The sequence below is a fragment of the Homarus americanus genome, unplaced genomic scaffold (genome assembly GCF_018991925.1).
Source record: "Homarus americanus isolate GMGI-L3 unplaced genomic scaffold, GMGI_Hamer_2.0 scaffold33531, whole genome shotgun sequence".
NCBI lineage: Eukaryota > Metazoa > Arthropoda > Malacostraca > Decapoda > Nephropidae > Homarus > Homarus americanus.
This window is the reverse complement of record NW_024723306.1, coordinates 394540-413412: the sequence shown is the minus strand read 5'-3', so window position 1 is coordinate 413412 and position 18873 is coordinate 394540. Positions and strand designations below refer to the sequence as shown.

The window sequence follows — 18873 nt, the reverse complement described above, 5'->3', positions numbered from 1 at the left end:
TGTCCACATTGAACACTTGCTGTGGAATATAATTTTCTTCTTCCATCAGTTCTTAAAATTCAACTAAAAACTTTGCTGCCCCTTCCTTATCAGCACTAGCAGCTTCACCATGCCTAATAGCACTGAAAATGTCACTTCTTTTCTTAAATTTTTCGAACCAGTCTTTGCTGGCCCGAAAATCTTCAAATTCTGTGCCTGAAGAACCAGGTTGATCTGTCTTTAAATGTTCATAAATCTCCCTGGCTCATTCACAAATGAATTCAGTAGAAACTGAATCACCTTTCATCTGTTTTTCCCGAATCCAGATGAGAAGTAACCTCTCAGTTTCTGCAATTAGGGATCTACTTTTAAACACTCTTGTAGATTTGTCTCTCACTTTCACTTCTTTAAATTTGTCTTTTTGTGCAAGAGTTGTCAACACAGTTGATGTCGACATGCCATATTCTTTGCATAGCGCATTTGTTCTAATGCCTTCTTCATGTTTATTTTTATAATTTCCTGCTTGGTTTGGATTGAAATCGCTTTTCTTGATCTCTTAGGCCCCATGCTGGATTCAAACACTGTCAACACGTGTTTTTTAAAGTTAAAGTAACTGTAAATAAAGAATATTTTCTTTAAAATAACACTGCACTGCGCTATATATTGTCAATATGTAAAATAAATTTCAAAATGACCAATAATTTGCTTGGAAACACACACAAAAAAAAGGGTTTAGTTGAAGAGAGTCTCAAGCAAGATGTTACCTCCACTGAAAACAGAGAGAGACTAACGCTTGTTTGCTGTGTTAAGAGGCTGGATGACGCTCATAAAACTAGTCACTTTACCTTCAATTATGTTCAATAATTGTTAAAATGACTAAAAAATTTAATATTAAACTTTTAAAATTATTGAATAGTATAAACTTCTTGATATTTACTAAAATAGTAAGGAATTTAAGCCCTAGAACCGATTAATGTATTAGCGGACTAATACTAAAGCTGGTTGACAGCCCAGTGCAAGCAAAAACTCGTCGAGGTTGGCTCATAAGAAACTCGTTAACCGAAGTTAAGAATCTTATGGGAGGTAACTCGTTAACCGAAATCTCGTTAACCGAGGGACCACTGTACACATACTTTATATTGTAAATAAACAAAATATACTAAACTCCTGTATACTGTACACTATAAACACTCCCGGTTAAGGATGGGTTCTGTTCCTGGAGGCTATCCATAAGCCAGAAGTGACCCTTCCATTGGTAGTCAGTGAAAACACTTAGTACACATAATGGACTGTACGTATATACAATTACTATACAGTACAGGTATGGGACCATTTATCCATCAAGGTTGAGGCCTGAGGGTTGCCTGATACAGGAAGGGTTTTTTCCTGAAACTGGCTGTAAAGAACACTAGATTCACCCCTTAAAGTAGCACTAACTGTGACTGTCTACCCTCAAGTTCGTGCTTTATTAATAAAGTACTAACGCACGAACTTGAACATTTTTAATAAATTTCTTTCTGATTATTTGTGAGAGAATTTTCCCATTATTATTTATTTGGATGCATTTTGTGTGTGTCTACACACAAAATGTATACAGTACCTGTATTTACAATACAGATAAAGGAAATTACTGTCTCTAGATCGAATGGCTCCGTCCCAGGCGCGAAAATGACGGCAACTTTAAAGCTACCCACAGACATTCTTGGGTACATCCAGCGTGTCATCCACGAACGATAGAGGCCCGTGAAATAAAAATCCGCGAATTTAGGGGCCCCCTGTACAGTATGTAAATCCAAAATGACGAGTTTAAAATACTCTATACCTTATGATAAATACCAGAACAATACAGTATTTCTTTTATTTTTTCATTTTCTGTATGTAAGATTCAGTGTTTATGTAACTAAGAAAAAAATAAAAAATAAATAAATAAAACATCTATCTACCCAACATAACGAGATAAAAAATAACCATAACATAACACTGAGCTCACAGGTTGGAAATATCACCATTCAACTCGGGAATTACTGGTGTTCATATTAAACAGGACTTCTGGGAGAGGATCCGTAATGTTGCAAATCCGATAAGTTAAAAATCCACAACTCAAGTCATCTGTAACCCAGGGAGTGTCTGTACAGTATTGGAAAGTTCCGGGGATTGAATACTCTGGCTATCGGTGACATTACTGTACTACACTGCATTTGCTCAAATAAACTAATGTATTTTTCTTTACAATCACTTTAATATTTGCTCATGCACTTTCTTCTATCTTCATTCTCTAATATTTGCCAAATTTCATCTGATTTGCATACTCGTGCAGTCATCTGAACACAGCAGCTCATTTGCCACCCATTTACACCCCTCTCCATTATTCTAACTTCCATTTCTTACTACTGTGGAGGAGGTATGTACTAGAATCATAAAGAAGAGAGGAGGTATGCTTGGATTTTTGTGGTAGTTTTAGTGTATTGTGCCCACCTTATAATTAAACTAAAAATTTAATTTTTCATATTTAAAGAAAAATGCATAACTTTAAACTCCACCTCTAAGTGACATTGCCAAGTCTCCACCTACCCCTACCTTGCCATTCATCACCTCCCTGCCTGCCGAGTGCTTTTGTCCACAACTGTACCTTGTACACTTTGGACCAGAGTCCCACGAACACAATTTCCCGTCCCCATTGCAAATATCCTGAAGTTGCCATGAGCCATATATCACCAACAGCAATAATTCACCCTTAGAAATTTAATAGTTGCTCAATTACCTCACAAACACCATTGAGGAAGAAGGTTTTCGGAATGTGCATCACACAACTGTGAGAGCTGTGTCTGGTAGATGCAATTTTGATGAAATGAGTAATACAGAGGAATATGATGATGATGAAGTTTAGTTTGAATCTATAAACAATCTGCCAACATAAGCAGATGTTGAGAAGACCTACAGTAGTGGCCCAAACTACCATACCTCAAAGGAATCAAAAAGAAACTGTAGCGCCTAGACAATATTTTTTTCTATGTTTGAAGGCTTCTAACATCATTGTTTAATTAATTAATACTGCCAATTTTGCGAGGGAGCGTTTAAAAAATCTTTCCGCTGAGGGACATAAAAAAGACTAAGTTTAGGACCGAAAGGGTTAGGATAAATATATGAAATAAGCATCTAATCTCTTGTAAGTGCTGATTGAACAAATTTTTTCCTCGTGTAATTTAATCCCTCTGCACCTTAAAACAATACGAGGTAATCTGATCTTACCGGCATCCTGGTAATGTAATACAGCAAGTATATGTAGAAACAGAACAAAAGTAGTTATTTCAGCTTCTAACCAATATAATAATAATAATAATAATTAACGGTTTATTGAAAGAGTTTGGCAGCAGCAACAAGACTGAAGGAGTTGGTTAAAACTGGAACTGAACTCTGGTCAAGCTCTCAATGACTGGGCTTAATAGGGAACACACTAGATATATAAACAAAAAATATTAAGGCTTTCACCATGGATATGTTAAGTTCCATGTCTGCAAGAGGTAAGTAATATCATCATTTAAACTGCCCTCTTTAAAAATATCACTCCCCATTGTTTTGTTGCATTCTGATACTGCTATGTCACAGGCTTATAAGGATTTAATCATCCATGCAGATAAATTAAACACAATGAATGACTACTTTACTGCTGCATACTTTGGAGAGAATGAAATTGAGCACAACGATTTGTATCCTGGGGAACCCATAATTTGAATTTCAAAAGTGCTGTTGTCTAAAACTATATGAATCTTGGCACATTATTAGAAGGTAAGAACACAAACTGCTCTAGTTTTAATAACAAAGAGGATAATGCTTAAGAGAACATACCTGCAGTTCCCACTCCAGTAGTTAATGTTATGATATTCCCAGTTTGCCTCTCGTTTTCCTTGATTGGGGGAAGAAGAATGGTTGTGGTTTCTTCAGTATTATTTGTTCCTAGGTGTGGCATCGCTTGCACTAACTGTGCTTTTTGTACCACTTGCCCAGAACAAGGTATAACAGTGTCAGCAGAACCCGGTGTAATTCCAGATAAGCAATTATATGATATTTGGTTTTGTGGAGCGGAGCAGACCAAAGATGTTGAGGTAGGACCAAACATAATATTGGCATTGCTTGAAGATACATTCTGCATGGGTGCTAGATAAAGTACATCTGTGCCTTCTTTAACATGATACGAGGCATCATAGGTACTTAGTGGAGTAAGTTCAGTTAGAGTATATCCCTCCTGTTCCATATCAGAGGGGGCCTTACAAGGTGACACAGATGTGGCAATCCCTGGTATTGTAGTACTCTTTACAGGAATGGTACTTGCTGGTACCATATTTAAAAGACCCATGTTATTTTCATAAGTTATAGAAGGTTCAAGAATTTGCAAGTTTTCATTACATGGCTGAACATGCAAAGGTTCAGGTATAGGTAAGGTTCCCTGAAGTGAATCTGTGCCTTTTTGTGAGATTTCTCCTGCCAGTGTGTTTGGTATAAAATTATTACCAGTCTTAGTTGGACTAGTTGAAGAAAGTGGACTACATATAATCACTGATGCAGATGCTGCTTCAGTCCGCACAGATGTGGCAATCCCTGGTATCGTAGTACTCTTTACAGAAATGGTACTTGCTGGTACTATAGTTAAAAGACCCATGTTATTTTCATAAGTTACAGAAGGTTCAAGAATTTGCAAGTTTTCAATATATGGCTGAACATGCAAAGGTTCAGTTGGTGGTACAGGTAAGGTTCCCTGAATTGATTCTGTGCCCTTTTGTGAGGTTTCGCCTGCCAGTGCATTTGGTAGAAAATTATTACTATTATTAATTGGATTAGTTGAAGAAAGTGGACTAGATATAATCTCTGATGCAGATGCTGCTTCAGTCTGCAAATCCCCATCAACTGTCAAGACCCTGTGACTAGTAGGAGCAGCAGACTGCACCTGGGGTTCTTGAGCTGCATGTGCAGGATCTTCCATCGGAGTCCCACAAAAAGGCACACCTCTAGGACTATTGTTGACAGAGGCAAGTGAGTATAGTTCCCCTTCTGTACCAGAAGCTTGAACTTCTGTACCACTTGAATTAAATCTCTTATCACATTTTGTAGAATCTGTTTTATTAGTGTTCCCACCACCTTCACTTTCACTAACTTTATCAGGTCGTGAGGACTGAAAGTCAAAAAATTCTTGAAGTAGCTGTTCTCCAAGATATTTTTCATCCTCCTTCTTTTTGGACTTTGATTTCTTTTTCTTTTTAGATTTAACCTTTTCTGATAAAGATACACTTGCTGCCAGATTTTCTGAAGTAAAAGATTCTTGAGTGTCAGTGATAACAGGTGAGCCAGATTTGGTGTCCGTAGTGCTGGTGCCACATGCTTGCTCACTGTAAAATTGGAAAATACATGTAAGAATTTTTACGTATTATCTAAATCTAAGATATTTATTACATCTATCAAATGCCTCTCCTTTCCTCTCAATTTTCTTCAAAGGATCAAAGAATTCATAAATCTTATGAAAAAGTGTGTTGGAGTGGAGTAAAAAATGACAAGAAAGTGTTGAAACACCAAACAATATTCCTTCACTTTAGAAACACATTTAAGACACCAAAAATGATAACAGGTGTCGCATGTTGCAAGAATCAAACATGCAACACAACAATAAGATTCTCAGTATTGTACCTGGTTTCAGGATTCTTGTTTTCAGGTAGTGTGTTCTGTTGAATAGAGTTTATGGTACCATCTTGAGTGGCAGCCAACTGTAAACTTTTGGCGGAACTCCTCGTTACCCGACCCACCGTAACCACCGAGTCGTTAGTTTGCATCTTCGTTTGCTTTTTCTTTGAGGGAGTCTTTGAAGGCACATGTGAAGCATTGTTAACAGGCTGTAATGAAGCAAGGCGGGATGGAGAAGAAGCCACTGGGGACTGCACCGATTGAGTACACCCTAGACTTGCAGTTTCTGATACTGAAGGATCACTAACTGCATCACACGGAGACGGATGAACATATGAGGCAGGTAACACATGAGATGAGGATGAAGAGTCGATCGTGTCAGAGGCAGGTGGTAAATTAAGTGATTGAGAGTTAGAGGAAAATAGTGGTATGATATGTTGGGATGCCACTGTTGATGTCAATGTAGGAGGTGGTGGAACAGGTGTAGAAAGAGGTCTTGAAGGTGGCAAGGAGGTGTCTGGTACACAGCTTTGGCTTGACTGGGACGTTCCACTGCTTTTCATCGGGGCTGCAGGAGGTGTGCAGCTCCCTGGAAATGAAGTAAAAAGTGCCAACCACATAAAAAAATTACAATTAACAATATTCTATTATACTTCATTTCACGGTAAACAAGTACCGTTCCACTATTTAGCATAACAAGCTACAGCAACTTACCAAATACTTCACCGAGAAAACTCTCAAAAACTGGATCTGCTGTAGTTTCAGAGATGATACCAGTGACAATGTGATCAAACTCCTTGAGGGCAGCCATGTCCCCAGCTCCACTCAGTGAGGATTCATCCCCTGAGCTTTTATGTCTACCAATAACATCAGCAACTCCCTTGGCACTGTTATTACATACAAATTTGCTTCTCTTGTTATCATCTTTATAACAACTAGTACCACCATCGATGACAGCACAGGCGTCTTCACCATCACCACTGGTTTTACTCTGGCAACCCAGACTCCGATTAATGTTCTCTGCTATCTTCTCATGAAGTGCTGTGTTTTCAAACAAGTTTTTAAGTAATTTCTGAAAGTATGAAAATAAGGCATTAATTAGAAATAAGTAACAATAACAAGTACAGTAAAGCCGCGAATAACGACGGTAATGTGTCCTCCAATATTGCAGTGTAAGGTGAATCATTGTATCATGAATTATTAATTACCATTAAAATAAGCAATAATAATGAGATGCATTCCCCAGTGTGACCTTTTCATAACTTTTTACCCTCTTTTCCCCCAAAACAATTCGATTAATGAAAATGCAAATTATATTCTTTAAATAATGTTTATGAATGGTCCTTATACAATATAAATCAATAATAATAAGATCACACAAGAGGAGATGGGACGCTATTGTTGTTGTCGTGTTAACACCCATAATGTCAGTTATCCATGTGAAACAAGAAAATAAGACCCTGGTTGTTGCTACAGTAAAATTAATAATACAGTATAGTCTCGATTTAAGCGGATTTGGTTTACGCGTTTGGTAATTTACGCGGCACCTTGCCAGACCGAAAATTTTTATTTGCAAGGTTCATTCCATCATTTACGAGGAAAGCGGCGCAGGCAGGGTGCGCACAAGGTCGCCCAGTCAACAAAACATTACCAAGTTCTTCACCTGCAGCCCACCACAGCCGGCCCAAGTCAGTGATAGTGAGGATATGGACTTTGAGGGGTTTGACAAAGAGGCCCTGAAAGCCTCTGTGGTGGATAGTGATACAATTGATACAAGTGATACAGGTGAGGGCCAATAATCTGCCCTCTACCTCGGAACCAACCCCCTATCCCCGTGTGCCCAGCCATCTTTTCTACTAACGTAAGTGTTAAAAAACCTAATATTATTGATATTTCTCTTAAATATTAATTGTGTGTGCATACCATCATAAAATTAAGATTTTATTTTTACTACAACGTAGGTATTGTGTCGGAAAAAGTGTAGTTTGGGGGTCGGCCCAGTCTCTATTTCAATTAATCCCATATGTTCTGTTATTCCGTTTACGCGTTTCTCGTTTTACGCGGACCTCCACGAGTTCAATTGAACGCGTAAATGAAGACTATACTGTATGTTTGCTTTAATTAATGTTATTTAATGCACAGTAAAAGTAACCATTGATGTTAAAGAAAAAAAAAGAGAGTGATAGTGGAACGGCAATGTATACTTTCACCCTCAAGGAAACAGCTTCTTTTATCTTATTAAGAATATGTACAAAAGATTCATTAATGTTTATTACTGAATATGTATTTGATTGAATTAATTATTATATATAGTGGGGTATGCTATAACGAACGGATTCTACTACAAATATTCCTATAACGAACGGTTTTACCTATAAAATTGAGAATGCTATAACTAACAAAACTCCTACAATGAACAGTATTTTTTTTTTTTTACTAATTTATTGTTTTTATTACAAGTATTAATGATATTCTTTATTTCAGGAGTTTTGATGCATATTTATGCACTATTTTACAATTATATATTAAATTTTTCAATGTTAAGTGGTTGTATTTGGGGGCCTTGAACGGATTAATCCTTTAACGAATGAATGCTATAACGAACAAGGTTCTAGAACCAATTAGATTCGTTATAGCATACCCCACATGCGAAATGAACAATACAATTCATTAATAATATGGAGAATATTTAAGCACATTTTTTGAGACGAGATGGCATTGTTTTCGTTCATGTTTACAACACCCGTGACGAATGAAGATGGTTCTACTTCTACAAAAGAAACTGAAGAAATAAGACCCTGGTTGTTACTGTAGTAAAATTAATGTAAAATAATTAATATGTATGTATTAAGTAATGTTATTTAATGTTAATAAATGGAACAATAGAAGTAGCTCACCATTAATGGAAAAGAAAAACAAAATAATTGGGAACGCCATCGTATGTAAGTGCGTACATGTGAAAACATCGTCACTTCTCTACATCAGAATATGAAAGCAACACTTATTACTGTTGTTCATATGTGTTTTAAATAATACTTACTAGTGTAAAACAAAAATTCTACTCACAAATGGTGGTAAAGTCTAAAATATAAGGACAGATGATTTCGTCAATCAGGTTAAACTCTGGCTGAAGCTTTGCATAAAGATATCATAGCTCTTGCTGAAACCATTACTGAACCTGAAGATGTTGCTGAAGCTGCTTATGATGCTGAATTTGATGGTGTAGCTGAAGTTGGTGGTTCAGGCCTTTGAATATAAAGCTGTCGAAAGAACCTTTCACAGCCGCTTTCTTTACTCATTATACATCTTTATGTTGAGGTCAGATGTGTTAATACACGTCCCTGTTAATTTTAATACTTCGTTCTGTTAATGGATCCACTTCAGAAAATAATATTATGTTCATTGCTTGCTCCATATAATATCCACAGATCACTCACCTTTTTCAGATCGTTTTAACACATCTAGTTTCTCGGCTAAGCTGATACACTTTCTTTTAGCTTTTGAACCGGCAGTATCAAATCTTGCTCTCTTGCTCATGTTGATTAGGGATGCAAAATTGCCGTAAGAAACCTGAATGTTTTTCTCCTTTTCCTGTTCAGATGCGTGAAAACAAAGGGCCCGCCAGCTGCGACTGTTTATACTAGTGATGCTAGCGTCACCCTCACAAGCCTGACAGCCTCCGTGCGCAAAGCGTGTTCTTTTTATTTGTATAATACATATCGGGATTTAGTTATTATTTATATGAAAATGTAATTTTACTTTATTTTCTACAATATTTTTGTCGTAAATACTAAGAAAATAGTGGTGTAAATTGAATTGGGTCCTAAATTAACCAGGGTCTGAAAATATGAATCATCATTAGTAGAACCGTCGTTATGGGAGGCTTTCCTGTATAGTAATCACACCTATTTTCTCATAAGTCTCTCATCGCTACAGAAAGTAAAAATGTCCCCATCTTTCTAGAACACTGTTGGAAAATAGTGATAGAGTAATATACCTGATAGCCGGAAAAATTTGTTTCCGGGTTTAGCTACATTTTTTCATCTAGAATAGATACAAATGTTGTTTTAGGTAGCAACATCTTTAAAATATATAAAAAAGGTAGGTGGCATGTTTATGAATGCTAGGAAACAGGTACGTACTGGGAACTGTGAGTTTGCTTCAGCCATTTGTGTTACCATGTAGGCACATTCTCTATGAGCTGTTCATTAATAATTAAGTGAGTAATAATAACATACTGTAGAAGCAAGGTAACTGACCTCAAAATTGGCTTCATTATCCAAAGATGGGCTAATTTTATTGCCTAAGTGGTCTGACCCGTGACTTCTTCTCTTGGCTTGGCCACTGAAAAACAAAAGAAAAATACAGTAGAACTTCAATATATGAGACTAATTGGGGCAGACCCCAATACGAAAAAAGTGAATAGTATATAGGGGGGTGGAGATAACACTGCTTATCTGAACTGTTTAAAGAAAATCAGTTGATGTTATGTTCTTACTGCACTTCAACAACTAAAGTCTTTAAGTGTTGAACAAGGTTATTAAAAGAATATTACATCAACAATAAAAAACAAAAAAAAACAAATGAAACAGAACTTTCCAGGTTGAAAGTCAGACATCTTAGTCTGGTTGTCAACAACTGTTGTCACCAAGATGATTGTTATTTACTGTAAAGTGTAATATGTAAGTAACCACAGAATTTGTCTTATGAATAAAGAGAAAACTGTATACTGTACAGTACTATAAATATAAAAATAAGAACAAGTAAGTGTAGGGGTATATTGTAAGTGAAAGAAGAGACGGGGGGGTTGCTCCCTCCCCTAAGATTCCTTTAACACTTCTTTCGCAATTTCACCACAATTCTCATATATATATATACAGTGATCCCTCGGTTAACGAGCGCCGCGGTTAACGAGATTTCGGTTAACGATTTACCTTCCATAAGATTCTTAACTTCGGTTAACGAGGTTAACGAGCAATCCCTCGATTAACGAGTTTTTTAAGAGCCGACCTCAACATGTTTTCGCATGCATTTGGCGGTCCACCAGCTGTAGTATTAGTCCGCCAATACAGTAATCGGTTTTAGGGCTTAAATTCCTTACTATTTTAGTAAATATCAAGAAGTTTATACTATTCAATGATTTTAAAAGTTTAATATTAACTTTTTTAGTCATTTTAACAATTATTGAACATAAATGAAGGTAAAGAAACTAGTTTCTGGCGTGCCATCCAGCCTGTTAACACACCAAACAGGCGTTAGTCTCTCTCTTTTCAGTGGAGGTAACATCTTTCTTGAGACTCTCTTCAACTAAACGCTTTTTTTCTGTGTTTGCACGCAAATTATTTTACATATTGACAATATATAATGCAGTGCAGTGTTGATTTAAAGAAAATAATCTTGAATTACACCAAGAGAACTAAAATTTTATGGGTGAAATGGCACCATGGGGTGAATTGAAATGGTGCCATGGGGTGACTTCTCTTCCATCCCAATGCCTTCTCTTCTTCCTTCTCCTCCACCCCCATTCTAATTCCCATCATCATCATCATCCAGGAGCCTTCTACATACACACCTCAAAGTAAGTGTACTTTTCTACCTTTTTTTTTGAATTTAGGCAATTTTCGGTGAGCTGGAACCAATTACCCAAAAACCCATTGAAACAATGGTTTCAGTTAACGAATTTTTCGGTTAAAGAGCAACCTGCTGGAACAAATTGTGCTCGTTAACCGAGGGACCACTGTGTGTGTATGTGTGTGTGTGTGTGTGTGTGTGTGTGTGTGTGTGTGTGTGTGTGTGTGTGTGTATATATATATATATATATATATATATATATATATATATATATATATATATATATATATATATATATATATATATATATATATATATATATATATATATATATATATATATATATATATATATATATATATATATATATATATATATATATATATATATATATATATATATATAATATGCTGATAACCACAAGGAAAGAAGAAAACACGAAGTTCCTAAGCGCTTTCTTGTAATTCACATCTTCAGGGGTGAGTACAGACTAAGGAGAAGTACAGAACAAGTTATATATATATACAGAGGAGGGTGAGATCAAGTCCACAGTGGTCAGGGTATAGGTAATGACCCTACTAATCTTCACAAAAGCACCACAGCAGTAGTCAGGTCAGAGGGTAAGCTGACCCAACCTTCTCACCTGGTTACAAATCTTCTTAATTTCGAAATTATCCAATTTGTACATACCATTACTCAAATTCATGTTGACGGATTCGGTATGTTTAATGAGACTAGATTCTATAATGTTCCTACTGTCAATTGAATTACAAGGTAATATTGAAGAGGCATTATCCCAGTCAATGCAATGCTTATTATCCCTCAAATGAACAAACAGAACATTGGATTCCTGGCCATTCCTAACACTATATTTATGTTGTTTAAGTCTAGTTACAAGATTTTTACCTGTCTGGCCTTAGTAAAATATATTCCATTCCTTGCAAGGAACCTTATAAATGCAGCCACTTGTATTGTTGGGGGAGTTCTTGATTAACATTTGTTTAACAGTGCATGAGTTTTTAAATGCCACATTGATGTTCCAGATTTTTAGTTGTAAGGAATTTGAGAGAAATTTTTGTGAAATGGTAATACGAAGAGATTCTTATGGTCATGGGTGGGCTTGGGATCGGTTCTATAGAAAGATTTCTTAGTAATGTTCAGGCGTTTGTCTATGATTGGGATAATGCCTCTTCAATATTACCTTGTAATTCAATTGACAGTAGGAACATTATAGAATCTAGTCTCATTAAACATACCGAATCCTTCAACATGAATTTGAGTAATGGTATGTATAAATTGGATAATTTTGTAATTAAGAAGATTTGTAACCAGGTGAGAAGGTTGGGTCAGCTTACCCTCTGACCTGACTACTGCTGCGGTGCTTTTGTGAAGATTAGTAGGGTCATTACCTATACCCTGACCACTGTGGACTTGATCTCACCCTCCTCTGTATATATATATAACTTGTTCTGTACTTCTCCTTAGTCTGTACTCACCCCTGAAGATGTGAATTACAAGAAAGCGCTTGGGAACTTCGTGTTTTCTTCTTTCCTTGTGGTTATCAGCATATACCTAGATCACGCCAAGCACCAGTGATTTATATTGTATATATATATATATATATATATATATATATATATATATATATATATATATATATATATATATATATATATATATATATATATATATATATATATATATATATATATATATATATATATATATATATATATATATATATATATATATATATATATATATATATATATATATATATATATATATATATATATATATATATATATATATATATATATATATATATATATATATATATATATATATATATATATATATATATATATATATATACACATACATACACACACTCAGTATATGACAAATTTATGTAGAAAAAACATGAAGGGTCAAGACAATATTCCACACACAAATTTCTCCTATCTCCAACTTTGATAGGCAGTATAAAAAGTGAATCGTCCTTACCTTTTCCTTTTCTGAGGTGTGAAATAAAAATCTGGGCCGGTTAAAGGCATAGAAGAAGAATCTCCACCGAGAGAGTCTCCTCTTGGTTCATCAACGTTGGTGTGAGAGACTGGCGGTGGGGTGACTAAAGGACTACTGGTGGCAGAATGGGAATGATCTTGTCTGTGGGAATGACCATTTTCATGGGATTGATCTTGGCTAGGAGAGTGATCTTGCCTATCTTCACACAGAGGTGGCTGGCCCGAGTTTTGAGCATTGGACAATATTTCTACACGGATTGGTTCAGGCCGGGAGGACCCAGGGAGAGACTCTGTTGGTGTGGTATGTATCTCCACCACTAAGAAAAAATTGATGAAAAGTTAGCCAGGAAAATAAAGTTGTCAAAAAAGTGATATTTTCATAATTAACCTGTCCTGTGTACTGTACTCAGAGGAGGAAACTTACCCATGGGTATACGAGGTGCATTGAAGCATGACGACTTTTGGAACTCCTTTTGTAGTTGCTCCGAGCGTGATCTCTGTTTATATCTACCAATTGCGCCTAATGACATCCCCTGTATGAATATAAATATCTTAAAAGCTATTCATGTTTTAGGTTTTTCTGAAAATAATATATAAACAAGCTAATTATTGTAATTTCCAATGGCAATACCAAATTTTTTGCCCTTAATCCTTATCAATTTTTGCTAAGTCCAGTATTATTAGGCTTATTTTCTTCCTAGCCTCAATAAAGGTATTAGGTAACATGCTGATTAAGGACCAAGGCATTTTATGAATTAGGTGTGCTAATAACTTTTACATAAATGTCAAAAAATTTTCATAAATGATTACTTGATTATTGTCATTATTTTATGTTGAAGTTTGGTGTTATTTTGTAATTTAACAAATGGCACCTGTACCTTACCTGTTTGATAATTTCCTTATTTGCTATTACAATAGATGTGATTGCTTTAACTTGCTGCTGAAGGTCACCAGTACTGCAAACACTGCTAAATGATGCCGGGTAGAGCTTCAAGGAATCTGACACTGAAGGAACATCATGCCTTAGAAATATGATTTATGTAAAGATCAACAACAAACTTAAAGCAATTAAGTTACCCATTAATTACGAGGTACACCACTATATGTTAACTCACACCCGATGATAAATTATGGAAAAGTTAAATCACTTGCATCATAATTATATACTGAACTTGTGTCTAACTTTAATGTTGATAAATCAAAATGCAAGACTTTAAACCTCTAATGTCTCTACAATATTATTAAAAAAATAAATGGAAAAATGTATACCCGGTACTGTAATCATAAAAATATAGTTATAACTAAAATGAAGTTTACATGCATCACACAACCCTGTAGTCAACAATCAGCCATTTTTTTTAAACACTTGGGTTACTTATTACAGTAGTATCCTGAAAGCGCCTTCCGAGCCGTAATTCATTGTTTTAAACCAAATTTTCCATAAAAAGGTTCGGGTTACTATTTAGTAATCCGACAACATTATTGGAAAGTTTGGGATAAGTCCTCTGGTGTGGATAGGGACCCAAAAGATTTATCCCGAATGTTCAAACTAGTTACAGGTATATATGAATAAAAAAAATATCTGAAATACAATACTCTATATAAAAATTAAGATGAGATAATAAATAAAACAAATATTTAAATGTCCTAATAACTGGTTCCGACGGAAATCTATACTGTATATATAAAACAAAGAAGTCTGTCTGTCTGTTTGTGTGCCCGCACGAGAATCTCGGAAACTACTTTATCAATCTGTAGTGATGATGGATGGTGTTATATGTAGTGATGATGGATGGTGTTATATGTAGTGATGATGGATGGTGTTATATGTAGTGATGATGGATGGTGTTATATGTAGTGATGATGGATGATGTTATATGTAGTGATGATGGATGTATGTGTGACCAGGGAACGTTACCTCTAGACCACCAGGACACTAAAAGTAGTCCTAGACTTTGTTACATTTCACACAAAGCCTGTTCATCGAGCTTATGGCGCCGTGAACCTCCAATAGGGGACTACCTGTGCCTCGTAAGTGATCAGAGTAACGTTTTACCAAAACCGGCTTCGAAACACGAGGTTCCAAATGTTCGTATATTTGCTTAAATAATGAAAAAAATATAATAATGAATTGGCAACTCAACTTCAACCACAGTTGCCACAAGATTTTCACATCAAATTTTATTCATTATTTAAACAAATATACGAACATTTGGAAACTTCTCATGACCTTAAATAACAATGAGTAGTTTATTATTAAAAAAATTCTACCTTTAGTTTGTTTAATAATTATCCTGACAGTGATAAAGACAAAAACAGATCCACCAATCACAATCACCTTTACATACAGCCTTCCTTTACCAAGTATTGCCAGGTAAAATTGCGAGCACGAGACCCAGGGTGGGGTCGGTGCATCTTTGGCTGACTGTACATACTGTAATAATGAAGGAATTTAAGGCCTCCAATATAGCACAATTCAGTTCTTGTGTACTGTCCTTAATAATGGCATTGAAGCAATCATTCCCTCTCTTCCCCCTGTGAATGGATGTAGATGCTGCTGGTGATGGCACAGGTGATCCTGATGTTGGATCAGTTGATCCAAGTGCTCCTACTGGTGCAGACGCTGGCATAATTGGCGGTGGTGACTGCCTTCTCCCTTCAAGAGGAACTTTTATCTCCACAACTCATGTGTCTTCTTCAATTTTGGCCAACAGATCGACCTGATTTGTTTACATTTATCTTGGATAAGGTGTACCAACCCCCACGAGTTGCGGCGTTCGTGTTACTATATAGTAACCCGATGTTCGGGATTGATATTCAAGTTTGACGGGTTACTAAACAGTAACCCAATATCCGGGATTGCTCTTCGGACTTGCTACCCCGAGTGTTTAAAAAAAATGGCCGAGTGAGGTAAATACAGTACAGTATTGATAAGATGTGACACCAAAGTTGCAGTAGATACCATAAATGTTTCATGGATACTTCCTCAAAAAATATTCTAGAGTTCTCCACAGTTCAAACTACTGTACAGTATAGTTATAAGTTGGTGAACATGACGGAGAGCTGTCAGGGTGGTCAAGGTCACGAATCCCGCTTGGCCCGGACACAAGTGAGAAGGGTGACACTCACTACCAAACATCACAGGCCTCCCACGGGGCACTCCGGTTTCTTCCTGTACTAACACTGGATAGACCAACCACCATAATGATCTAGTAAGGTGATAAGTGGTAAAAATTATAAAAGAAAATAAACGAGTGGTTATGTTTCCTCATAAGAGATGATTATTACAGTACTAATTATCAAAAGGTCTTACCATGATCTTTTGTATCAGTATAATCAGCCAACATATCTTCCAAACTCTTGTTTCCAATACGTGTGCTGACCTTCCGTCCCTTTCTCCGTAGTTTTGCGCATTCTGCCAATTCTGGTAATTCCTTAAGAAGACTTTCTGCTGTCTTTTGACAGTCATTTTCCTCTAAGAACCCTGTAAATAATGATTGTACTAGTTAAATATTGTAAGTAACTAGGAAAACAATCATAATCAATGTGCCTAATCCAGAGTCTCTACATATAACACTAAAAATATTATACAGTCAATGTTTAATTTTGATCAATATTCTTATATATTTTTTCTTTGTAACTGAACCTCACCAATAAACTATACCAAATATGCCAATCCAGAGGTGGGGTAAGAAAAATACACGTTTCAAAATTGCTTGTGAAGCAGACCATAAAAATTAACCTAACCTAACCATTGATGTGCTGTAGTTGAAACTACTAAGTCCGAGACCATGACCAAAACCTTCAGATGACAAGGTTTAGACCATATGCAATTTTATCCTTTATGATTCTCTTCTTGTCTTCGTGTTTTTTCGGTGTTTATGTCATGTGGGAGTCATAACACTTATGAGGTTAGGTTAGGTTTTTGTTTTTCTAGTGTGTTTTGTGTATTTTTTATTCGCTTAGCAATTAATTTTTTTCGAAAAAGTCCCACGAAAAAATCGAAAAAAAAACGGTCAATTTCCGACGGAAATGAAGGTCATATTCGGTCTAAACACACACAAATACACTAGAAAAATTTATTTTTTACTTTCTAACAGATGGGGAGGTGGAAGTACAAATTTACCCGAGATGACGCTAACCCGACAATTCTTACAGCTGTTGAACTACAATCACAAGTTTGGTCACAGTGAGAATATAATAAACACCTTTTAATTCATTACACAGTTCCACAGACTAGTTAATAACTACTACTAAATATAAAGGTAATTGTTTACACCTGTTGCGTGGCTCGTTACGGAAAACCAAGCGAATAGTTAATTTAAATCTCCTTTCCTCTGTAGCTACGAGACAAGCACACTCAGACACACTATATAAGTCAAAAGTCAGAATTAACACCCCAAGGTTTGAGCCACAATAGTTACTTGATAAAAAGGTTAACATATAGGACTAACCCGCCAGTTACATAGTGCCAGTACAGCAGTAACATCTCACATCCAGGTGCCTCAAATGTCACCATATCATAGTAAGTTCTTTGTGTTTAATATACAGGGGAAGTTAGGTAAGGTTGGGTAGGTTAGGGTAGGTTAGGTTAGGTTAGGTTAGGTTAGGTAAGGTTGGGTAGGTTAGGTTAGGTTAGGTTAGGTTAGGTAAGGTTGGGTAGGTTAGGTTAGGTTAGGTTAGGTTAGGTAAGGTTGGGTAGGTTAGGTTAGGTTAGGTTAGGTTAGGTTAGGTAGGGTAGGTTAGGTTAGGTTAGGTTAGGTTAGGTAAGGTTGGGTAGGTTAGGTTAGGTTAGGTCTGTTCTTCACACCCACAAAGGCTAAGAAGCGTTACTTTAAAATTATAAGTTTTCAAAATATCTCCACAAACTACAAGTGTCCACTATATTATAACAAGAAAAATCTGACTTTTTAAAATTGTTTTCAATCAATTTCGCCCACGGGTTAGTCCAATATAACTACCGATAACAATGTAAAGTTAAAGGACTCTGTTACAGGAAGTTACAGCAGTACCCGTAGGAGCCTTATACTAACTAGACACTCGTCATTTCTTACCTAAAACAAGGCGTGCTAGTTCTGATGGGAGTAGTGAGGTCATTCTTTATATTTAACCTCTGACACACAGTAAACTAACGGTGTTCCTCCCTGTTGTTCACTAAGTCACCTCCATCAACAACAACAACACTCACACTCAACAGTTATAACACAAGTTGTTCATATTTAAAATGTGACTATGATTTTTAATCCTGATTGGTTTATAATAATTGATATTTCACAAGGTAAACTGTAATTATATTTTTTCATTTAGTTTCTTTTATAAATAGATAGAGGCCATTTAATATGTTATTACTGGAACTCCCGCGCTCTGTGACACAAACACTAAAGGCACAACAATCCTAGTATTATTTTTATTAACGAGGAAAATTTATAACGCATTTACGCATTAGCAACATATAGCTTAACCCTATTTAGATTTAATGGTCGTAATGGATCAGTTGAAAGGCGAATAAATTTAGAACACGAGGTAACGCGGGTAGCTCTCAGTATTGTGTCACGGGTTCGAGTCCTGCTGGGAAGGGTGTGTCCAGTCCCAGTGCGAGTGTGACCCTCACTACCACACACCACAG

At 36.0% G+C, this 18873-nt stretch overlaps 1 protein-coding gene across 5 annotated transcripts in view; it reads right to left on the bottom strand.

Moving 5' to 3' along the window:
* Nucleotides 1–18583, bottom strand: part of LOC121863400 — a 42391-nt gene extending 23808 nt beyond the window's left edge. For 4 of the 5 annotated variants that reach the window (XM_042362025.1, XM_042362027.1, XM_042362026.1 and 1 more), the window contains exons 1-9: nucleotides 18302–18582; nucleotides 16561–16731; nucleotides 14131–14252; nucleotides 13672–13780; nucleotides 13228–13564; nucleotides 9909–9993; nucleotides 6364–6721; nucleotides 5656–6238; nucleotides 3826–5360 (exon numbers count right to left, since the gene is read on the bottom strand). In XM_042362025.1, the coding sequence (XP_042217959.1) occupies nucleotides 3826–5360; nucleotides 5656–6238; nucleotides 6364–6721; nucleotides 9909–9993; nucleotides 13228–13564; nucleotides 13672–13780; nucleotides 14131–14252; nucleotides 16561–16731; nucleotides 18302–18344 (3343 nt within the window). In that variant the 5' untranslated portion in view covers nucleotides 18345–18582. Of the gene's footprint in view, nucleotides 1–3825; nucleotides 5361–5655; nucleotides 6239–6363; nucleotides 6722–9908; nucleotides 9994–13227; nucleotides 13565–13671; nucleotides 13781–14130; nucleotides 14253–16560; nucleotides 16732–18301 lie in introns of all 5 variants that reach the window. The other variant, XM_042362029.1, reaches the window with a different exon arrangement.
* Nucleotides 18584–18873: the final 290 nt, after the last annotated feature.